The sequence below is a fragment of the Anopheles stephensi genome, chromosome 2 (assembly GCF_013141755.1).
Source record: "Anopheles stephensi strain Indian chromosome 2, UCI_ANSTEP_V1.0, whole genome shotgun sequence".
Lineage (NCBI taxonomy): Eukaryota > Metazoa > Arthropoda > Insecta > Diptera > Culicidae > Anopheles > Anopheles stephensi.
The window spans coordinates 75,359,572-75,383,853 of NC_050202.1; the positions used below are offsets into that span (position 1 = coordinate 75,359,572).

Genomic DNA, 24,282 nt, shown 5'->3' on the forward strand with positions numbered 1-24,282 from the left:
CACTCACTTTCGCTCCGCTGAACAATCGACAATGTTGGGTGGAAAAGCCAACAGTAAAAATGACTTACTTTCACCGACGGTTCGTTTGATACCGCCATCCTTTGATCCGTTTTTTTCTTTTTGACTCACCAGTAGAAAGGGAAGCTCGAAAGTCATGGTTTCGCAGCGCTGATAGCTTCAGTGTGGAATTCCTTCTTTTAAACGAACTATCAAGCTGGGAGTAGACTTAGTCAAGAGGAAGGTTGTAAATGGTAGAGTGAGATCCTCAAGGTTGTAGAAGGTCATACAAGAAAAAAAAATCATGAACCCACTCTCAACTACAAGTGAATGCCTCAAACGCAAAATACGTTACCTAATGTCGTGCGGAAACGGTTCACGGCCAACACCTGAATACCGACGCGTGTCCGAAACCGCGTACCGTACCGTCGATCCCGCCGGGGTGAGCAATTAATAATTGAGTGGACGATTATAGTTTACATATTCGCACTGTCGTAGCCGCGAAACGCTATCAGATGACCCTACCATTAATCGAACAGAACAACGTGTGCTCCCAAACCGAACCGAACGCTGGCCACCGGTACGGAGTTGAGTGACACCTTCGACTTGCCCGGGCGATAGCATGCAGCTGCAAATAAACATTTATTCGTTTCCGAAATGGTGGTCCTCTTCCTGCTATCTCTGTCGCACTCCTCCGGCTCCAGCTCTCCTCCACTCCATCACGCTATCCCGTTGGACATGTTTCCACCTTCCGCTTAATGACATTTTGACCAAATTGGAAAATGGCGAGCAGTTTTGCAATGCTGGATGGTCGGTCAGCCATGAAGTATGCACGAGGCAGGGCAGCAGTATAATGCTTGTCCTTTGTTGGAACAGATCGTAGTAGGTGATTGTTATCGTTTTCGATTGTGTGCAAGGTTGCTATGCTATATTGATATCGTTACGGTTGTTAACACGTTTATTGTTCAAAGTAATTAAAATTAAGGCAAATTGTTTCAAAATATAGGATCTTTATAGTAAAAGATTTGCAACATATCAGTTCAAGATAATCGATTCGACGATGCGCAATAACTAGAATGGCAATGCGCATACAGGCCAGCAACAAAAAAAACTAAAGCCGATGTGTCCCAGGCAGTTGATGATGGCAGTTCTTGCGTCAAAGTTTGACAAGCGCCGCGCAAATCGAACCCCCCCATCAGTTGACCGTTGCCTCCTCCAAGTTCTATATTTGGACAGGTAAAACCGATCGCTAATGGTGGATCGTTACCGGGGGCCAGAATTGGATTCGGGTGCAGTTCTGATTATTGCCGATCACCGGTGCTAGAGTGTTATTTGTCCGGTGTGGAACTTATTTACTTTGTCCAATTAACTGCCGGTGACGTCCGTGTAGAGCTAGCTACCTGGGATGGGCCGGTCCTCCCAGGCCGGTTGTGATATTGTGTGCCGTGGTTGGTGGAAGATCAATTACAATTCCTACCCCCACACCCCCCCTCCCCCTTCCCCATTTGCCCTAGAGAAAAGACATTACACGGCCCTCCGGTAAGGAAGTGCAGCGTGCGGAGTGCCATCGGTTTTGGGCGAACTTTATTTATATGCCTCTTCTCCCGTTCAAGGACGACGGACAGTGGGGCCAAAAGGTTGTGAAATCGAAATAGGTTTTACGCTTAATTGCGCTAACCGATTGTCCATAACTCGCCCGGTCCATTTCGCTCGTACACTGGTGGACCCGTTACGCGTGCATCGTCCATGTGATCCATGCACCGACCAGATAAGCTCAACTGGATTGTCTGGATTTTGGGACAGTTTAGCACACCAAACACCGGCCGTCCGGGACAGCCCCGAAGGACGCTTGACGCTTGTTACCACGCTGGGTGACCGCCACCTCACACCGTACAGTGATGAAAATTTGGGACTACTCACACCTTGCTGTAACGAGATTTTACGAGCGCAATTAGACGGGTGACCACCGGCGGCGATAAATTGTTGCACGTACATATTACTCGCATTATTGCGCGGGGGCGAAGAAACGGGGGGCGTGGGGAGCAGGATCAACCGTGGACTGCAACTGTCGGCGTGGTCGGTTTGAGAATTGGTGGTGGAGATTGGGTCGGATGTAAATTTCCATCGAATCGCCGCCAGCTGCCGGTCCAGCACTAGTCTTCGGTTAGGTGCGTTAAAGAAAGGGTGCGCTTAATTTACCGCGTGGTGTTAGAGATACGCATTGGTGTGGTTGCTGGTTATTGGCAGCAGAGCAGCAAGAGGGCAATTTGCTGCAACAAAGATAGTGTCACGAAGTGTTTTTTGGTGTGCTCTAATTAAAGTGCATACAGCGTTGTGTAAGGAAATTAAATGTTGTACTGTGAATGGATTAAGGAATTTAAATGTGCTACATGGATAATGCTAGTGTTGAAGCTTAGTCCATTGGATTAGTGTTGAGTGATTGATTGACAATGATAATCCTGTTGCTTAAATAGACTTCTTCGTGTGTTAGGTAGGTGGTGTTGCCTTTAAATAATTGTTTAAAATAAAAAGGATCTAAGCCCAAAAGAAAACCTGAAACTAACCAGGCCTAGTAATGCACCTAAAAAGCAATGCCAGAGCTTATTGTGCAATAAGCGTGTGGTGTGGTTTCAAACTTCACTAGCGCGTCTAATATTGGTTCAAAGTTTTTCTCCCTTTCCATCATTTTTCTCCATCCCTTCACACAGCTCGCATGTGGTGCTAAGCTCTCTCATTGTGGTTACCTGCGCAATGTACCAGTGTACCAGTATGTCAGTGGTATGAATTCCATTCCAAAGCATGCAAACGCGTATTACTAAGCCCTTTCGCCTCTGCCCGCCCCAAAGGAATGCAGTAAATATTCGTTCGGAGTTCATTAATCTTGCACACCAACACCATGCATACCTATCGGGTGCCGGTGTTGAACCTGAATGCAATTATGAAATATGCTGACGAGCAATACCGTTCGAAAACCATTGATGAACTGGGACAGCTTTGTCGGTTAAATACCATGCCATATGGTCAAGATCTCCTTTAAGCTTGCCAGTGTTTAGAGGTTCATGCTTCGCTAGGTCGTTAATGAAAATTAAGTAATATTATCGCTCGTTTTTAAGTACATTACTCTAAACTAATTGGCTACTTATAACAGGCTATACGCTGACTAATCGAATTATCTGCCTAATTGGAAATTCGCTATTAGTTACACAACAAATTTCCATGTATAATATGTGCACGCAGTTTGTATTTTATTCATTAAATCGACGTCAATCGTCTGTACGCATAGCGATGTACACATGAAACAGGAAGCCATATGCTAACAATGTCTAACCAGCAGCAATTTATTTCTCTTGTTTGAACGAATGCACGTGTCCTGAAATAATCCTACACAGTTGTATATGGGTGTGTGCTGTTTTTTCTATAGAAGAATACATTTTTCATACAATGGAACTTGCAGTCCAAGCACACGCACCCTCATTCAATCATATTCTGTATCTCCATCGTATCGCCGGTAGTATAACATCGGGGGTTGCGTTCTCTCTAGATTACCCCTTACCAGCAACTCCCTGCCAACACATGTTACTGCTTTTAGAGGAATTTTAAAGCTGATGCATTTTTTTTTTGCCATGAGGGATTGCAAAAGCAGCTTTTATGATGTGGGAATGAAATTTATTTACTCAACTGAAAAGCTCCCGTTGTGAAATATTTTAGAACATTCTGCGAGGGTATCGAGGTATTGCTGGGGGGGTTTCTTCTTTCTTGGCCTAACGACCTCTTCGCTTGGTCTGATTATTTCTGGCATCTGATTTCTGATTTATTGTTACCGCATAGATGGATAGTCAGTCCTCACCTATGGGGGAACGAGCCACCGGGCGGCTCCATTGTTGGGTATATATTTGTTTAAATTACTCACAAAAATATGTGGCCAAGCGTTAGAGTCTGTAGTGGAGGTGTTAGACTTCACACAGTAGGACCGGGGTTCTTATCCCATCCCCATGTATGGAATATAAAGTTAACTCATAAAATTATTGGAAAAATGTTTTGACCTTCCCTATTTCAGTATCTAATTTCTGACAAGCTCTTAAGTCTGTTCACCATTTATAATCACTATTTAATAAAAACAATACACCCCACATCATGAACAGGGTTTCAGACCAGATAATAATATCGGTTGTACTATGGGCTTCACATCATCAAACTGGCACGATACATTATCATCACTAAAGCAACTTCCAATCCGCGTTTGTTGCCGCGCTCTGAAACAGAAAATCGGATCCGTTTGCGCTTCCATTGTTGTCCGATTTTAATGTAACAGTTTGCAATGCATTAATTTTCCACTGTTATGCGTTCCATCCCGCCATTACGTTTACGGGTAAATAATAAACCCCTCAAATAGCTTATACCAGCGCGGACAAGTGCTTGCATGTACTTGGAAACAAACCTTTGAATACTGTGTTCTCGCAGAGCGCAACGATGCAACATTTGCACTCCGTTGTAACCACGCACACTGCATTTTCAATTAAAAGCAATTATTTTCAGTAATGTCATTGCGCAACGTCTCGGTAAGAATATCTTCAGCCCGAATCCACTCGCCCATTAATTTCGATCCCGGCTCGTTAGAATCGTATTGTTGTATCGCCGACCCGGATTACACAACTTGTGCCCTTTTGCGCTCAGCTGGCGTTGGCTGTAATCGATTAGCGTAACTCCCGAACGCTCGGTTTATTCAAACGGATCGGATCATCTGTCAAAATCTATCGGAAAAAAGGGGTGCAGGGTGCAGGAGGATTTGCTCTTAGCGGGCAACAGCGCACAGTTAAAAGCTATGGCGCCCTTTGCCGTCATGGCGTCGGTCCGGATGGGCGAAGAGATACGCTAATTAGCGCTAATGGTTATTCGGCCACCCGGTGTGGGCCGGATGGGATTGGACCGTTGTTGGACCGATGCCCTGAACGGGAGAATCGGTGCAACAAACACATTGTTGCCGAACGCGCCGCGAAACAAAATCAATCACCGGGAAGCTGTGACATGCTGTCCGGCCTTGGATAACATTGAAACGCGCCCCAGTGCCTTTAATCCTTACGGCGAGCTGTGGTTTTACGTTAGTAAAGTTGGGATGTAAAATCAGCTACGAGAGCTACAGTGAAAGATTTAAACAACACAACTTCGTATTCGCATCGATTTTCACTAAACACAAAGCTGCCAGAAGAATCAAAAATTGAATCCTTCTCGAAGGTAACTGCGTGGCGGAAAAACGGAAACCACTTGGGCAAAAAGGTGAAGGTGAAAGTTTATGATCCTTTTTACACGTAGGATTCGCCGAACTGATTCGGTTCCCGAAAATATATACAGATATATGTATGGGACGTGCTGCACGAACGATCCCCAACACGGGAAGGTTCCATCACAATCCAATTAAACTGCCACACAATCAAATTGCGGCCTGCTGAAACATATCCCTGTGTATGTTCCTCTAAGCGAGAAAAGCCATCCTTTTTTCCGGGAGGCTTCTCAGCTTCGGTTCACCGCGTTCCGTGTTTTCCGTGTGTCCACCGACGGTGATGCTCGGCAACAAGAACCGTTTGCAATACTTTAAAAAGGAAACAACGGTTCATGTGGAAGTAAACTTTTCCTGTACGAAAGTCTTTTTTGTGCCCCCAAGGATGGGCAAAAAGTTTTAATCTAATTTTGAACACATTTCCAAACCGATCGTTATCGGTCGGGGCGAACTACATCCGGTTCGATGCTTGTATCGCATCCCATCTCCGTTGTGTCACATAATTGGGGGACGGCGATCATATCCTTCGCCATCAGAACTGCAACAGGGTGATGGAGGCGAACGAGAAAAAAAAGAAGCAGGAATATGATTGCTACCAATCCCGACCAGATAAACCCACCCAACCTACTGTTGGGCGAGAGAGAAAATTGATTAAAAAAATCGAAGAAAAGGTCTGCTACACCGAGGGATATCACCGATGATGGTGAGGGTATAATATTGCTCGATTATTTATGAAGAACTTGACCCAACAACAACTTGCCGGACACTACAAGACGCTACAATAGTACCGGCCGGATGCGGATGGTGGAGCTCATAAAACCGGTAACAATGGGGAGACTATGGTCCGAACCCGAAGCTGACCTGTTTGCTGCACCGCCTACCCTTAGGGAGCTGGCCCTGAGGCCCGACTCCGGGGTGCGGGAAATTGGGATGGGAAAAGGAAAGAAAACCCCCGTCACACAAACTTCGTAATCATCATCACGAGCTGATGATGATTTCTTCATCAGGAGTGACAAGCGAAATGATGCTGTCCGGTTTTTTTGGTTGTTGTCCGCAACCGCAACAACCATCACCGCAATACTGGGAAAGGTCATTTTAGAGTACGCTTCTTCAGGGGGGAGGGGAAAAGTTTCCCAATATCCTCCACCCTCACACCCCCTCCCCCGTTAGGATACGGGTGAACGGAGGCTCTCGTGCTTCCATTCTTTTGGGGCATTCGAGTGCGAGTCGCTGTTGACCTTCGCACTCTAATACCTCTCATCGGCATCATACAGCGGGGGACCCTTTTCCAGCATCATCCCGTTTGACACTTTCGGCTGTCAGAAATCCGGCGTTCCATCTGAACGCCGTGAATCGACAAACCGTAAGATCAAACTTTCGAGGACACTTGAATTTCGCAATATGTACGGATCGGGTCGTAAAACCCGACCCGCCGCTGTATCTCGCTGTAAACTGTCAAAAACAGCCAGCCAGTCACAGGCAGTCGGCAATCCTTTCTTCCTGGTTAAGATGCCTTACCGGTGGCGCAAGGTCCGTTTATCTAACTTTGCCAAACGAGCTTCTGGGGTTTGTTTCTGTGTATTTCGTTTTTTTTTTTGCTCTTGCCGGTTAGAAACTACTACATTCCATTATTTGTTTGTCGAGCTCGTACGCTTCCGTTGCCGCAAAGGTTGGACAGACGAGTTATCGCTTTTCCGGTTGATCCGATGTTATTGTTGGCCCCAAACAGCGGGCTGATCCATGCATTTGAAGTTGATGTTGTGTTTGTCCTGTTTTGAATATTTTATGCGGTTCGTTTAGCAGGAAATACTTGACCGTGCGAAAACATTTACTTTACATTACTATTCCTGGCATTGATGCTGTTTATGAGTGTGAGATGGTTAAGAAGCTTAAGAAAAAGGCCGAAGAATTCCAATGCATGACGTATTTTGGTCTCAACATATTTGTAGCTCTTTAGTTGCTGTTTAGTAGTTGCTAAAAATATAAAAGGCAGAAGAATAAGGACAAGCACTTTGAGACTGTATAATAATATTACACCAGACGGTTGAAGCACTCAAATGAAATTAATACAATAATTCTATTTCGTTCCACAACGGTTCAAAATGGCGGATATAGTTCCCAAACAACAACGAACCCATTTTTGCCCATTTTTATAAAGTGTTTTTGTTTTCTCTTCCCTTCCGTGGGGAAGGTGCTCGAAATATGTTTCCTTCCATAATGGCGCTCCTCTTCCCGTATACTACATTATCTATTCCATCACCATCTGCTCGCTCGCTCGACGGTCGCTTTTCGGGTTCTATTTTCATCAACTTATCGTTCAAATGTGAAATGTGATTTTGGTCGCCCGTTCCAGCGAACATGACCCAAACGACACCGCGAACGACGTCCCTTCCGACGGCACACCGAACCAACGGGAGGCACGTACTTCGTAGAATCTGGAACGGACAAAAAATGTAGCAGCCGTTTCGAAGGATGAGCATATCCAATATCAATAGTGAAAAGTTGGCCGGGTTCTGCTGGCTCCCGGAAACTCGGGCATCCCCTCGGATCAGCTCACGGCAAGATGACGCAAGCATTTTGACATTTCTGACACGTGTGATCTTGTCCTTAACCTTCGCCTCACGCTTAAAAGGATGAAAAGTCAATTAGGCTTGACTGCCGCAAATGAGCCCGAGAAGGTCGCTAAGTGAGGCGTTATGGGGGCGAAAGTAACGTTAGCACGGCGATAGAAGGTAGACAAAACAATCGTGTATAATTTCTTAATAACTACCAAGAATGCAACAGGTATGCGAGGAAGGATTGTTTTGCGAAGAAAGTTTCTGAAATGGGTTCTCGAGGGTTGGCGAATGTTTCTTGACAGCAGGTCATGGAGCGGAGATTTGCTCGATTCTGTGCAATTTTTAAAGAAAGATCTTATCAAATATTCAGACACACTGAAGAAGGTACGGTTTGTAACACGTGGATATTAAGCTCTACTCTCTCCTTTATTTTCAGATCCCACCACACAGGATACTGCTTTCGTTCGCATCGTTTGGTACGCCGAGCTGCAACACGTTTTAATGACCACTTACGTTAATTTGGTGTCACGAACGGTAACGGACGGTCGCATCGGTCGGTGTCGGGCGGGGAGTCAAGCGAACCGGACGGTCGAAAGCGAACGCACCCCTATTCCGCTGGTGGCAACGGACTTGTAACGAGCCCTCGAATGTACCACAAGGACGGAACCGTAGATGTGAAGCTATTAGCCGACCTTGGGTACATAGCCGACCGTCTTCGGAACCTCGAGCAGAAGTGGGATTTGACCGAGCTGAAGGATTTGCACCGGCGCATCGTACTGAAGTTTGACGATCCTCCCACGAGCGTACTGCGGCTGCGCGAAACGCTCGCGCTCACGCCGACCGTGCCACCGGGTTCCCCGGAGCAGCAGGAGGAGGTGGTGATCGTTGCCGATCAACAGACACCCTGTGTCGTGGTGGAAGAATGTCCCGAAACATCCCCTGAAGCATCGAAAGTAGTGAGCTGCAGCGGTGAGGATGATAATGCGAGTAACGAAAGGATTGTCTGGGACGCTGGAAACGTTGACGGAAAAGTGCGCAAACTAGACGAGCTAGAGGATCTGGTGATCGCTTTCTATCGCAGCTGTGGTCGACGCCATTCCGGGTGTAGGGTGGAGCTTGCGGGCAGTCGCGACAGTCCCGAACACAGCCGGGCACGAACGAAACGAACCAAAAAGAAGCATTCGATCGGGAAGGAGACCGATAGGGCATCATCATCCCAGCAACAAGGTCAGCAGGAACAGCAGCAACCCGATCCTGATCGTACTATGAACCAAGGCACCGACCTGGACCAGGATCGGGATCATCACGCACGTGCTGCCACATCGTCCGCATCGTCCGAATCCGGTGCACCCGTACCGTGCATCGACACACGAATAGCTTCGCAGCCGTTGCGCTCGATACACGGCGACTGCAGCAGCTCGACCGGGCCCGGTTCGCTCGATCGGGAACCGACTCTCGACGACGAGGAGGACACGGTTACGCTGACGGCCGAAACGAGCAGTGAATGCTGCAGCCAACAGACTGTGGTAGCGTTGGCGGAAGCGGGGCCATCGCCTGTCCCTGACCCGACCGAAACCGTCGCCGGCAGCGATACGACCACCGACGACGACGACGGCGACGACGACGAACACGACGAAAACGACGGTGATACGGGTGGGTCCGGTGCGGATGCCAACGATGAGGCGGACCCGGGCGACACGTGCACTAGGCGAGAGTCCACGCTAGAGAAGGCTTCGTCCCAGTCGTCGTCCCGGCGGTGCTCGCTCGGCGGGGAGTTTGAGACGGACCAGAACCGACGGCTCCGTCGTCGACTGTCCGAGCTGACGAACAACTTCTGCACGCCGAAGCAGTTCCAGCAGCTGTGTGACAATCTGGACAGTATCACCGACAGCGATCTTAAGCTGCTGATAAAGGAGCTGAAGAGGAAGATCGAATTTGCCGAAAGGATGAACTGGCTGTGTAAGTAATTCATGCGGTAGCTCGCCTGAAACTGTGAAAGGATTTGCTGGGTATTGTGTGCTGTGGCACGATGAGTAAGGCATTCCCGTGCTGTCGTTGAACGAGCATAAGGATGTTCACCGATCCGCAAGATACGCACTAATTACCCGGTTGACCTAATTCATTGAAATCCGATATTCACATATCCTTATCTGCTTTATCATGGGCGTGGTGCTGCACCACCCTGTAGCACGGTGGATGGAGTCCAATTTTCGACAAGCCCAACCCTAACCAGCCGAGGAAAAGGGTAATTTGTTCTTTGATGGCCAATCATACGTGAAGCTGTCGCTTCTGGTTACGAGGCACTAAACACCCGCACGAAATAGATACCTGTGTGGGACGGGCTCACGCGGTCCCACACAATAAATTGCTAGCCCCGAAAGTTCATAATCCATCCATGGCGGAGGTTTTTTTCTCTTTTTGTGTTGCTCCTGTGTGTGCGTGCTGGTTAGCAAATCAGATACACTAAGGCGATTGTACTGCGTCGAGTTCATGATTCGCCTATAGCCTTCTTGGTAGCTTAAATTTTTAGAGAGGCAATTTAACGACACAAACCTTCCGCGTTCTTTCTGCAAGCAAAAGCACGCAATGAAACGCACGCAATCGCGGAACAAGGGCTCGTAAACAGTCGCATAAAGGCGCTACGTCTTACAAAGTTCCGGAAGGAGGAAAGAGGGGGTGGTGGTGGGTGGCATAAAAGCGGTAGGCTTTATCAGTGTCGAATGTCTTGTCGTGCATTGGATCGGTTCGACTTCGAGAGTAGCCAAGTCAAGCTGTACACGAAAAGGATATTGGAAGCTTAGTTTTATTTCCCTAGCTCTCGTACCCGATGGCTGTGTCTGGTAGAGCCTGCCCGAATGGACGAAATCCGTACAGAGCTCAAAATCAAATAAAATTACTTTATTGCTTGTAGCGTAATTTGAGGAACGGTCAATCGCACGCTAGCAGGAGGGAAAAAGAAATAATGTAGCTCAATTTTCTGTAGCACCGCTTTTGTCCACCAGTTCCCAACCACAATCGATAAGCGATTAGACAAACGCTTTCGATTGTTTGCGGGAAATTTTCTGTAAACGGTCAGCCAGGCACGCGCAACGTTGTAGCAAAACCTTCTCGCCTTGTTAATGGGTCGTTTTGGGTTGCTGCTTGGCTCTGAAGCTAAGTGTAGTGTACAGCTGTGCACGAGCATCGATACAGAATTCCCGCTGTTGGTGATTTCGATCAAAAGACACCTTCTCGGTAGCAGATGTTTTGACGAGATTCGTTGTTAAACGATGATGATTACAAATTAAAATATCGTTGTGGATAAATGCGATTTGTACTGATTTGCCAAACTCCAGTAGAATGTTTGGAGTGGATCTGTCCTTTTACCACTTGTTAGGTTCAAAATTCCAAGACTCTAATCTTCTATTTTTGCCCATTAAACATCCTTTATCGGATAAATATTTGATGTGAAAGACAACAAAATTAGGATATAAGGAAACAAAAACCCAACATTGCGCTGTCCGAACCGTCGGAATAAGGCTCTGCATACAAAATTCCAACCCTCCTTCAGGTAGCATCGCAATCAATCTTACCAGCACAAGATGTCTGGTAGGTAATTTCGAGACGAGAGCAGTTCAATAGAACGAAACAGACCGGAGAGAAGAGCAGATCGATATCCTTCATCGGCGGTATGGTCTAAAAGGATAATTGGTTGGCAAAAGCTACCATTTCATCCACTTTTCACTCAAAACCCTGTCTGGTGTGGCCCGCTTGTTGTGTTGTTGTTACTGCATTCCATTTTATCTCACCGCTGCACAATGGAAAACCGCTTTTTTTGCAAGGGAAACGATCACACGCGTCCTGGTGCTGGTGTGGTATCCGGTACCATCCGGTAGATTGATGGTTTGACAGTTGAAACTGGTAGATGATACGTGCGAGTGATAAGGAAGAATTCATTCGAACGGGGTCGTGTGCGCGGTGACTTGAGCCCAGAAGGTTCATTATATACCTTGTAGCGTTGTAAATTTGGCATGGAATAAATGATGGCCCCCGGATGACGACCATTGTCGTAAGCGATGTGCAGGAACAGCGAAGAAAAAAGTGCGATAACCCATCGGTGGTCTAGCGCCACCGTATTCAAGCTTGCAAAGGGGAAAATGGAAAACCCACACACACACACATTTTAACGGATCCCCATAACTAATGGCCCCGTATCATGATGGGCTGGTCCGTTTCACCTCATTAAAATGTATTTGTTTTTCAGATCAACGCAGGCCGGTTCGTCGCGCTCGTCTTGTGTATAGTCGGGGACGTACTAGTGGCGAGTGGACGTCATGTCCTCCTTCATTAAAATGGTGCGTCCCCACCTCTGACCAGTTATGGGGGAGGCGTATCTATCATCTTCTCCGGTTTCGCGAACATTACTGGTAATCATGATCCCTCATCGCAACACACAAAAAAGAAAAAGAGATTCGATAATTTATCCCCATCAATTATGTCATTACGGGCGGGGCGTAACGATTTAAGGGAAATGGAGAGTGCCGGCGAGATACGCACATCCGAGCACCGGGAACAATGATGGTGGGATAACTTTAGCTTAAACCCATAGTTATCCAGGTAATTTATTTTTGCGTTTGATTTTGGAGCCCTATAGCCTCGCCTGAGGGGAATACTTTAATGGCTGGAAAACACGTGAAGAAGGGTATTACGGGATATAATTTGGGAGATCATAAGAGATCCTCGAGTGCATGTTCCAGCAGTATTCAGAATTAGTTATTTACTTAGATGATTCCTGATTCTTTTATCTTCAAGTTCCGTGAGTGTACAAGATGGGACAATATGAACAACCAGCGAGAGCGTCTCAATTAGCATGTCCTCGACTTTGGTGTCTGGCTGAGAGTATTGCAATTTTTGAAATCAGTTCTCTAGATTTACTTCAATTCAAACCCATAATTTAAGTTGCTTCATGTCTAATTACTTACTTATCAGGCGCTACAACCGCTTTGCGGTCTTGGCCTGCTGCAACAATCCTCGATACCGCGCACGGTTTAGCGCCGTTGTCTGCCAGTCCGTTATCCCGGCCGTTCTGGCGGACGCATCAATGCCATCACTCCATCTCAATTTGGGCCTACCATGCCTCCTCTGTCCGTGTGGACGGCCTCGATGGACTTTACGGGCTGGGTCGTCCGGTGTCATTCTCGTGACGTGACCAGCCCACCGGAGCCTGGCAAGTCTAATGCGCTGCACGATGGTGAGATCTTCTTCAAAATCTTCAAAAATCTTCTTCTGTCGGTGGGCTGACCTTTGGCCCCAGGTAGGTGAAGTTTTGGACGACTTCGAAGGTGCAGTCACCTATCTGTACATAAAAAATTCGAATCTTTATTCCAATATGTTGTCTAAAAATGAAAATAAACTTATCCGGTGCATTATTTATCCAATACAAACATACTGCAAATAACTGGTTCACATCGAAGTATTGTCCATATTTCGCGTACAGTTAAATATTGATATTTATAAACTGCACATCTATCTGTTCGGTAGCAGCGTTTTTCTGTTTTCTTGTTTGCACCACTTTTTTTCCCACTAAACTTTTCGCCCCAATAGTTGACCCCAATCGCGTAGCCCGTACCGAATCGCCATTCTGGAATTTGGGCATGTGTGTATTGTGCTATCGTATAACCGGATTGGCAGGATATATTTTCTAGCTTTATTTTCATCAAACCTTCGGCACGGCCTATTCATCGAGCCGGACCGGATGCGGGGATGAGCGGGAGTTCTCCCTAGAAACGAACGGGATTTCTCCTCGTATTTTTTATGGTTGCTTCTCTTCATTGTTCAATTTTACTCATCGAATCGTACTCGCAGTAGGCTGTTCGCTTTTTTGTGACCTCCCGCCCATACTCTTAGCATTTTTCGTCCTTAAAATGTTGATATTGATAGCCAAAAATTCCGGCCCAATTTTTTTGTTTTTTTTTTTTGCTTCGTGTTGCTACTGCATACCAGCTTTGGAGCTATTGTTTCATTCTCGTCCATATCACGTGGAATTGGGCAGTACACGTGGCTCCCGAGCGATATTACGATCGATCACTCTGGACACCAAATTTTCTCCAAAGGGATTCTCGATATATTTGTGTGTGTGTGTGTGTCGAGTGTACGAAGTTTCGATTCGATACGGTTGTATTGTTGTGCATTGTTATCGAATCACTTTTCCGAACGTAGTTTTCCCCTGCCGTGGACCAGCATCAATATTCAATCATGGTACGTACGCACATGAAACGTGTATTAACGATCAGCAACTCATTCATTGCAAAAGCCCATGCCCAACAACGGCTCCCGAAGCTTGATGAAGTTCGGCCCCGGGGAAGCCCATCTTCCCATTCCGTGGACGGTAGGTGTGCGAAACTAGCAAACAATGGTCGTGTATCCTCTTTTGTTAGGAGCCTGTCTATTGCTGTCTATGGGTGCTGTGATGTATGCGCCTTCTTCAAACGGTTGTTCTCTTCGGACAGGTCATCGGTAGAAGAAAGGCTTCAAAGGGGATCATTTGCAATATCTGCGTCACTGCGGAAAAGGTGTACAATGCGTTGTAAAGATTGAACCGGGCGAAAAGGTTGGAAAACTCATCAATTCATTCATTGGCCAGATCCGTAATACCGTGCACCCGGAAGGACCGGGTGGAATGTATTGTCCTGACAGGACGAAAGTGGAAGCTGCTGTAACTAGTGAACTATTGCAAGAATCTCTGGGTTTTCCTCCTGCCTTTTTTTCTCGCTTCGATAGCTTCAAGCTAATCAATATTGAAGGAGCGCTTGCTGTAAACGTTTCTGAAAAATTTAGATGTGCAATGGATCTCCTAATGAAAGGACTGAGTTTGAAAAGAAATGACCTCAAATAACGTGAAGCATCCATAAAAAGTGGGTGCAATTTTCTGTTATCGTCCATCGATATGGCAACTTCCCAGTACAATATCTGCCGCCTTTTTCTTCTTCCAATCAGCTCGTGCTTTTAAATTATATTTTCCAGGCGAAGAAGAAAAAAACCTTTCAACCCCAATCGGTAAGAAGGCTTACCGGCCCACATCACCTTCGCCTGTTTTTAATGTTTCACTCCGCTTCCCCGCGTTCCCCGTAACGCTCACTATTTTTAATGCCAATCTTTCCTCGGGATGTTGTTTACGACAAGCTGTTTGATCGTCGGTATGCCTCTTCTTCTTCCTCTCTGCCAGGTCTGTCGAGTAGACCGCGCGGTCCACCGCATCGGAAAACTAGCCTACCAAAGCATACGGACGTGAAGAAGCGCTTTCTGGAAACGTGCGACCGGACGCTGTCGGACGAGGTGAAGGCCGCCCTGCGGCTGCCGGCGTTCGATTCGTACGAGTGGGAAGACTGGGACGTGATCCACCTAATGCAGACGATGTTTGTCGAGCTGAATTTGCTGGAAAAGTTCAACATACCGATCGTGACGCTGCGCGAGTGGTTGTACGAGGTGTACAAGCACTACAACGATGTGCCGTTCCACAACTATCGCCACTGCTTCTGCGTCGCCCAGATGGTAAGTATTGTGCACCACGCAAACTGTCAACCCGTGCCGGTGGGTAGTGATAAATCATTATGCGCTTCCCGGGAAAAATCATTCCCGTTTCATTTGAATAATCCGCTACAAGGGTGGGCCGAGAGGGCGCCCTGTGGCAGCATTACTGATATCAGACTCTTTGATTGGCTTACAATCTTGGAGCTCACAGTGTGGTCTTTTTCTTAAAAGAGGGACAACCTTCTGCAATATGATTAGCTCGAGTGTGTTGCTGATTGAAAGCTTTTTACTTTAGTTCAAGCTAAAGTCAGTCCCTACTTCAAGGAGTTCCTGTACTTAAAAGCTTTTTGAAACATTTCCAACTAGCATCGAAAGGGACTCCGGACATTACAGAAAACGATTGCAATTCTTGGTCGGAAAAAAAAGAACCATCCAGTTCCTTTTTTTCCTCGTGAAACTTAAACCATCCTATTAACTGTCCGGACAGCAACGGACGAGCGTTCGCGCGAATCTGAGCTCTCCATTTATTCGCTACACCAGACCCGGTGTCCCCGGCAGTGCATCAATCCGCCGGCAAGGATAAGAAGCATTACTGCCGCTGTGCAAAACGCAAGTGCTCTTCCGAGAAAACCATGCTAATAATTGCATCCCAACCCGAGGGAAGATTATCGTCCACTGGGGGAAGCTGAGCAGCAACTACTTCCCGGTCGGTGGTGGTACGCGCATTTCAGGTGGCAATCTAATCTCTGAGAACGATTTTTCCCACCTCCAGCGGAGGGACCGAAGAGAGAGAGGTCACCCGTTTAATTAGCGTGAAAAGCTGACGTCAGACTTTTCCCGCCAACCACCTTTTCGCGTTGGCGAAAGCTTTCGAGCTACCACCGATTGCATTGCCCGCTTCCCGGAAGTGCCCGGTTCGGTGTGGTGTGAAGAGTTGTGACAACCAGAAGTCCTGCCATCCCGCCCGAATATAGTTGCATAATGCATCGTCACCGGGTAGTTCGGGGTACGCGGGGGTTGCGCGCTGTTGGCCCAGCATTACAATAGGAAAAATGACATCCATCAGTTCCACTTGATCGCTCAATCCATCAAACCATCAGCCTCGCTGCTGTCCTTCGGATGGGCTGATGGAGTGAGCCTTGGTATGGCCACATTTCGAGCTTGGTAGGACGAGCACGTGCACGGAGCGCTGTTGCTGTGGATGTCACGCTATTTCCGTATCACTGTCCTCCGGTTTCAGTTCTGTACGAGTGTGACACATTGTCGAACGGTGATGAATAGTCATAAATAAATTTGATGTCCTTCCGTGCGGATGGAGATAGCTGGGAAGAACGACGTATTCGTTCTTAAGCTGATACAAGAAATGTTGCATTACCATCGTCTACGGACTTCGGAATGTACGAATGAATTCTTTTTTTAATGGAATGGAGTATAGGTGTGTGTGTGTGTGATATTACCATAAACTCATTCCGCCTCTGTTACATGCCCTGTAAAAGCCTTGTGATTGTGGCTTCAGATCGGTAAGGAAATAGTGTGTGCACTCCATTACTGAATGAGGAATGCACATAATGCTGCAAGCGGCCTGTATATTGTCCTCCGGTAGTCCCTCCAATAGTATGTCAGTCAGTCATGATGCGCTTCGTATAAAAGCAGCCTCCCAGTGGCTAGAGTGCATGCACGAAAAGAACATTAGAATGCCGTGATGCAGAACAGGGTTGAAAATATTCCATTCAGATATGGTTCCGCGTGGCATCCTTTCATCAGTAATGCTGGCAGCGACTGCTGCATCTCAACCCGTGCTGTAGCCGATGTGTACCGATGACTTCAACCTCGCTTCCAGCGGAGTGGCAGGAACATCGACTTTGACTAATGTGGCGCGATGGTGCCGGAGATTACTACATCGTTCCGAACCCGAACCAGCATTCTGGTGAAATATTACAGCATGCACCACTAAATCATTTCCTCTAATTGTGCCACGCGAAACCCCAACAAACAGCTGCCGTGCATTAAATGAAATTTATAGTACAACGACGCATTACGCACTGCTAATGCAGTGGGTAGGCCATCCGGAGGCCAGCCAGAGTACAACCGTCAACTTGGAGATAGAATCTGTTTGTGGGTTTCATCTGACAGTATCATGCATTAATGGTGCATCCAATTACTCTTGTTTAGAGAAGACGTTTTCCTAACCAAGCGGACCTATATTTTACCTCCCGTGGCAGTGGCCCCTTTTTGCTATGCCAGATGCCGCCCATTACTACTGGCACTGTTCTTTCAATCGCAAGATCAAAGACACTTGTAACACTTTCAGTTCCAGCTGGCAAGGTATCGTTTTTAACCCGGTACTCTGACCATGCCGTGGTCAGCAGACTGTCACCACTATCTTACACATCCTTCGGGATGGCTTCGTCCGGTTCGTCCAGCTCCTCCTGCTCCTGGCTGAAACCGCCCCCATTAACGGGCTCACTGACGCACGCATTGTCCCAGGCATCCGCACCGTCCTCTTCGCTTGCAGCCGTGGTCACCTCCGTGCCGCCATCATCCGCCTCGTCGACGAGCCGCCGCAGGTACGCCATCTCGCTCCAGGACAGTGGACCGATGCCAAGCCTCTGCTCAAAGTATGGCACCGGCGGTTGAACTGTAACAAGATGCACAAACCATGCACACATAAGCATTCTATCAAAAGCACTCGAACACACTCCGGAACACACTCTTACGCACCTGTTGCAGCGGGTGTCAGCAGTAGCAGCAGCGTTGTGGCACCGACAAGCACGACAAAAATCAGTTTCAAATCTTGCTTCATTCTTCACCGACCGAGACCCGGAGTGTTTGATTTCCCTTCCGTATCTGCTGAGTAGCTGGGTGCTTGTGGCCATTTTTATATACGAGAGTAAGCTTCCCACCGGACGATCGGGCGCGATTATCATTTCCCGTGATTGTGAGCAGCAAATTGGTCGTCGGTGCTGTTTCGGGTAATTTCCCAAAGTAATCAAGTCACCGAGTGGCCATTGAAGGTTTGGCGAGGTTGTGTTTCAGAAATAGAAACGATTACAGCTATCGTAGGATTATACGTGAAACCCATGTTTGCTTGACTGTCATTCAATCTCTTTCTCTTTTTTCCGCTCTTTCAGATGTACGCCATCGCATGGCACACGAATCTGGTGCAGCGACTGGGCGAGCTGGAGGTGTTGGTCTTGCTGGTATCCTGCATCTGTCACGATCTGGACCATCCCGGTTACAACAATATCTATCAGATTAACGCACGAACCGAGCTGGCGCTGAGGTATGTACAAAACCAAATGTTCTTATGCTACCGCCATCCGTCCCGTATCGGTAGGGCGCGGCACCGTTTGCTAACGATCATCCAATTGTCACTGTTACTGTTCGTCTTTCAATGGAGCTAATTAAGGGGCGCCACGCGCCGTCCCAATCGGGCAACACGTACATGAACAACATTTGGGGTTTATTTCGTCCCCCGACTCGGCTACTTGTGCCACGTCTTATTTGGCACTTGAAAAGGGCGTCAATGAGCGTTGGCAGGCGGAATCGCACGGTAATGGCAAACCGTCTCGCCAGACGCGCGCCAATCATCGTGTCAAATGAACACACACACACATGCGTGTACATACTCCTACTGATGGAATTCAGTCAAACCGACAACCTAATTTGTAGACACGTAAGCTTCTGAAAAGCCTTACTGCCAGCGACACAAAGTTTCCCTCCCTCGCTGAGTTTGTTTGTGCTTTCTGTTATTCACCAACAAATCCTAACCGAACCGTTCCGTTTCCGAGAGGGCGTTTTAAGCGTTCGGTTCGCTCCCATCCCACAACGCGCCTCAACCCCGTTCAATGTCGAAAGCGTAGTTCAGTTTCGAAGAATTTCCAGCCTGAAGGTTCCTGTAGGGGGGGGTGGGGGGGGGGCTGTTTTTAAAAACTTTCCCTGTCCGTCAAGCAGGCCAACTTTGGCCGGGTGGTGGTCAACTTGAGAAAATACTTGGACGAAAGAATTTTTCGCGGTCGAAACTTCTCCCCCCGCGTTTGTGCTGGCGCGAACTTCTTAAACGTTTGGCCAAGCAAGAAGGTTGGCCGCCGGTTCTCTGTTACACGGTAGAATTGTACTTTTGGGAACATACTTCCATTAGCTAATGAAGCGTCGGTCGGGCTGGACCGGGCTAAAATGGTCCGATCCGATCGATCAAACAACAAACCGTTGCTTGGGGCTTAAAATTGCACAAATAATGAATATCGAGCCTTCCGGGTGGTTTGGGGCAAAAAGGGGGGTCACGCCGGCAAAGAACATTCACATCAAACGGAATCACTTCGGTGGAGTGGAGTGAAATACATCAAATCGTAGGCTTCGGGCCCTGAATTTGATCCTGCTTTTTGAATAATGCAAGGATGAGATTACCTTCCCGGTATTGCATTATCAAAATCGTTCAACTCTTATTGAATGTTTCGGTGCTGTTGGGAAGATTGAATAGATATACTGATAAGAGATTCTTTAGACGAACCTACATTTAAGGAGTAGCCTTAGAAGAAGCTTCGTGAAAATGAGTTTCTCCTTGCTCTAAATTTATAGAGAAAAAAGCTTTTCTCTGCTAAATACTTATTGGACGGGACAGGACCAGGGTTCAAATAATATCCAGACGGCTTTTCCTCTGTACCGACTATCCAGCTACGGTTAAAACCAAGTAGAAGAAAGCCAGCGAATGGCAGATGGAGACCTCTCGATTCTTTTAGGTCTATAATGTTCAAACTCGTACTTAAAACTGGTGCGGTTAGTTAGTTTTACTTATTTCCACTAAGAGTTGGCTTTATTTTTATCAGGCATAAAGTGGAAATTGAAGACGTTACAGGTAGCTTTATATGTTTATTTGTAAAACCTTCATTATCTGTAATTTTGGTTCATTGATTTGATCGTTTAATTTAATCGGTATCGGTGTAGTAGAACCTGGTACTGTGATTAAGCGATTAAATCTTATCCGATTGCCCAGCATTAGAAGACTTTCTATAAGCTTAATCGTAGCTCCGTGTTCCTTTACCACACCAAATATCTCAAGCATAAGAAAAATATGCGTTAAGAAAAGCATAAACTAGCAAGACCACAATTCGCCTAATAAACGTTCTGTCCACCCAAGCTGACAGATAACCAAAGCCACCGCATATAGCTCGTTCGAAAAACAATCTTGTGAAAAATATCGAACGCACCAGCACCAGCAAACCGAGCATCGGTATGGATGCATCCGTCTGTCAATCTGATCCCCATAAACCCTTCCAAAAATTGTACACCAAAGCCAACCACTCCCGATGGCTCGTTCATATCTTTCCCGCCCAACTGCACGCTGGGTACGGTGTACGGCGTTTGTTGACTGCACAAATTGATTGAACCATTTGTTTGTCCAATTGGAGCATTTCGCTCCGATAGCTCGTGCGCTGCTTCCCCAAGCTCCAGCTCCAGCAGAGCTGTGCAGTTGGGCGGCAAAGCGAAGCTTCCAGATCGTTGAGCTTTGATTTTCCATTGCCCGTTTGTCGGTTGGATCGGTTTGGGAACGCTCGGTACGGGGAAAGAAATAGGTTATATGATACCAATAAAGCTCCGATTTCGGGTACTGCCGATGCCGGTGATTCCCGCAGCTCGATATTGAGTGTGATACGTAGCAAAAAGACTGGCTGACCAGCGATCAGAGGGGGTGGAGCGGGCCCGGTTGCCGCTCGCTCGGTTGGCTACAGAATTGCTCGATTTAGTTTTTATGCTCCCTGGCTAACACGCATTCCCGTTTCTTTTCCCGTCCCTTTACCCACAGGTACAATGACATTTCACCGCTGGAAAACCATCACTGCTCGATCGCGTTTCGATTGTTGGAACACCCGGAATGCAACATATTTCGCAACATGAGCAAGGAGATGTACAAGTAAGTACTGGCATGGGGATACGATATTGCGATGCTCCATCAAACAAATTGGGTACTGCAGCGGGAGGAAATTGATTGAGTTCGATACCGTGGATCGATTGTGACAAAGTTGAAACTCGAACTGGGTTTTTCGAGGTTTGATGCTGCCCAATTATTTATCGAAAAAGCAGCCGTCCCGTTCCGTCCTGCGCCCAAAGCCATTCGCTAGAAGGAGGAACTTAATTACGACCTAATTGACGACCTGCAGAGTCGCGCGAGGTCATCACGGGGAGGACACACGCTTGCTCGTGGTCCTATTAATTCTTCCAACAACCTGTTGGTTGTGCCTTTCCGGAACCGGATTTCTTCCCGAGCGAACTGCACTTACCCCTGAAGACATCGGTGCATCTAATTGGTGTGACATCTAATGATGATTAATGTATGGCGTCTACGTCTGGCAACACGTTCCCCTAGCGTCAGACGCGTCGCAACCGGATGCTGTGTGGTGCTTTCCACGCGCTCCGAACCGACCCGGGCGTACCTGGGAGCTGAGTAATTGAAAGTGAGATTGAGCTCAACCCGTCGGCACCGATTGGCAGCACCTTCATCTCGGGTTGAAGTTGCGTCCACGAGCCACTCATTAGCGCGCGTGAAGCTGTGGTGCCGCCCCTGGGCCCCGGTACGATCGTACCGAGGTGCCAATAATTGAGCTCCCCGAAGGTGTGCCATGTGTGCTTGTAAATCGTTTCCAATCGAGCGAGGTAAATGGCGCCTCGATCTGTGTGGGATAGAGACGGAGAAATCGCGACGGGCGCAAGGTTGAGGGCACGTGTACGGCCGTAATTTTCATTTCAACTTCATCGTGACGATGGATGTACTTATTTAGTCTTTGTCGCTCGCGCACACACACACACACACGTTAACAGGCACGTTCTTTCTTACTAATTCTGGCCAACGTTTTGGTCCCCGTTTTTATCGTTCGCACAGGGATGTACGGGAGGGTATTATCCGGTGCATATTGGCCACCGATATGGCCCGACATAACGAAATCCTCACCCAATTTCAAGAGGCTACACCCGAATTCGACTACAGCAACAAGGTTCACACGAATTTGGTAAGTTTTGTGTACGTCACTGGAGCTGTTAAACTTGCTTCTAATCGTTCAACTTTCTTCCCCGTACAGCTCTGCATGGTTCTGATCAAGGTGGCGGACATTTCGAACGAGGCGCGCCCGATGGATGTGGCGGAACCTTGGGTGGATCGGCTGCTGCAAGAGTTCTTCGCCCAGAGCGCAGCGGAAAAGTCTGAAGGTTTGCCGGTGACACCGTTCATGGATCCGGACAAGGTGTCCAAGCCCGGTAGCCAGGTGCGCTTCATCGGGCTGGTACTGTTGCCACTGTTCGAAGCGCTCGGTGAACTGTTGCCCGAACTGACGGATCTTATCATCACTCCGGTGCGGGTGGCACTCGATTACTATCGGTAGGTTGACGGTCGTTTTTAGTGAAGCAAGCAACGTGCCTTACGATAACCCGCTCCTCCCTCTTTTAGACGCCTGAACGAGGCGGCCAACAAAACGCGCCGATCGATCGCGGAAGCGGAAGCAGCATCCTCCGAGAGCGGTGGCTCACCGCAGCTACCCCGTTCGCAGTCCGGCATCAGCGTCAAATCGCGACGTAGTATTCCCTCGCAAAAGTCCGCGTCTCGCACGTCTGTTGATGAGCCTATTTTAATTGCAGCCGAACTGCACGACCTACCGGAGGGCAGCGAGAGCGGTGACTCCGAGACGGCCACCGAAGTCGACGTAAGTGGGGCCCACGTGCCCAGACAGTGCGCTCCCCCGAACGGTGGGGTTGCCAAGCTCGATTCACCCGGCGCTAGCTCTAGTGTAGCAATCTATTAAACCGCACGCTAGCGCATTCATTCGCTGTTCACTGCTCGAAACCGTTTCCGGTCGGCTAGTACGCTTCCCACCCTAGCTGGCGGACTCGTTTTGGTACACATCGCTTTGTAGTTGCAAAAAAAAAACAAAAACCAAAAACGCACAAAATGGGAACACGCAAACCACATTTCAAAGTTGGCGCTTTGTGCGAGTTCTAAAACATCTGCCATAATCCTAGTCAGACAGCGCAAACAGTGAAACGCAGCGATTGCTTTCGGTTCGTAATAACAATGTTTTTCTTTCTCCCCCTTTTCCCGATGGCAACAACCACAACCATTCTGCCCTTCGTCGATCGGTTTGACCCGACACTAATGCTCACCGTGGCGATGATCGTGGACCAACACGCGGTTGCTGAACGAAACAAACGAAATGTGAACGATGAAACCAACAAAAAAATTAAACCCGCTCGAAAAACGCCTGTATAAACAACGCCTTGCCTAAACCTTCCTGACCGACGTATACAAAAAATAAAAAAAAACCTCCGCAGGTGGCGGAGAAAACGTCCAAGTTCAAGGTGGACACGGAAAGCATCCACCGCAAACAGTCGCACCCGAACTCCCGGAAGGGTAGCCGCGAGAAGCGCCCGTCGATGATCGGTGAATACTACACCACAGGTACGCGCACCCGTGGCTCGCACGGCAACATACAGCATACTAATAATCGCACGTATTTTGGTTCGAATCGCGCCATTAGCCTAGACCAGTACAGTAACAACCGGCGCATGTCGGACGGCGTCCCGATACAGACGGTCCACTCGGACAACAGCGTGCTGTACTACCACCACCAGCGGCAGCACCGCAGCCTCGACCACGACACGATGTGCTCGTCCTCGGACAGGAGCACCAGCCTGAACAGTACGCAGGACGCGGTACCGCCGGCAGCGTCGGCCGACCCAGCCAACCTGCCGGCGACGGGGAAGCAGCGGTTGGGCAAGCTGTTTGGCAGTAGCACCGGCGGCAGTTCCGGTGGCCCCGGTGGCACCGCATCGACGGCAGTGGCAAATCTGAAAAATAACAACAGCGGCGGTGCGGCCGGATCGAGTAGCGGCGGGGCCGGTAAACACTTTTGCCGAATGTTAAGCTTTAACCAGCAGCAGAAGCTGGACAAGCTGCGC

The 24,282-nt window shown here is 48.0% G+C and overlaps 2 protein-coding genes across 2 annotated transcripts in view; one reads left to right on the plus strand and one right to left on the minus strand.

The window, feature by feature from the left end:
- The window catches only part of LOC118507642, a 108,672-nt gene that overhangs the window by 79,203 nt on the left and 5,187 nt on the right, over positions 1 to 24,282 (plus strand). Inside the window, 8 exon segments of the mRNA XM_036046402.1 lie at positions 8,267 to 9,789; positions 15,035 to 15,360; positions 18,471 to 18,622; positions 21,143 to 21,250; positions 22,217 to 22,343; positions 22,413 to 22,708; positions 22,778 to 23,030; positions 23,656 to 24,282. Coding sequence (XP_035902295.1) covers positions 8,478 to 9,789; positions 15,035 to 15,360; positions 18,471 to 18,622; positions 21,143 to 21,250; positions 22,217 to 22,343; positions 22,413 to 22,708; positions 22,778 to 23,030; positions 23,656 to 24,282 — 3,201 coding nt within the window. The 5' untranslated portion in view covers positions 8,267 to 8,477.
- LOC118507650 lies at positions 17,651 to 18,192 on the minus strand. Its single transcript, XM_036046420.1, has 2 exons — positions 18,061 to 18,192; positions 17,651 to 17,977 (listed from the first exon to the last, which is right to left on the minus strand). Exons 1-2 carry the CDS (start codon positions 18,140 to 18,142, stop codon positions 17,724 to 17,726), a joined length of 336 nt encoding a protein of 111 aa, XP_035902313.1. The 5' UTR covers positions 18,143 to 18,192; the 3' UTR covers positions 17,651 to 17,723.

What these genes read in the sequence shown, in the direction of transcription:
- LOC118507650 (XM_036046420.1), bottom strand. Translation starts at nt 18,142, where the DNA reads ATGAAGCAAGATTTGAAACTGATTTTTGTCGTGCTTGTCGGTGCCACA. An exon ending in GCTGACACCCGCTGCAACAG is followed by an intron (nt 17,978 to 18,060) that starts GTGCGTAAGAGT and finishes ATCTTGTTACAG; the next exon opens with TTCAACCGCCGGTGCCATAC.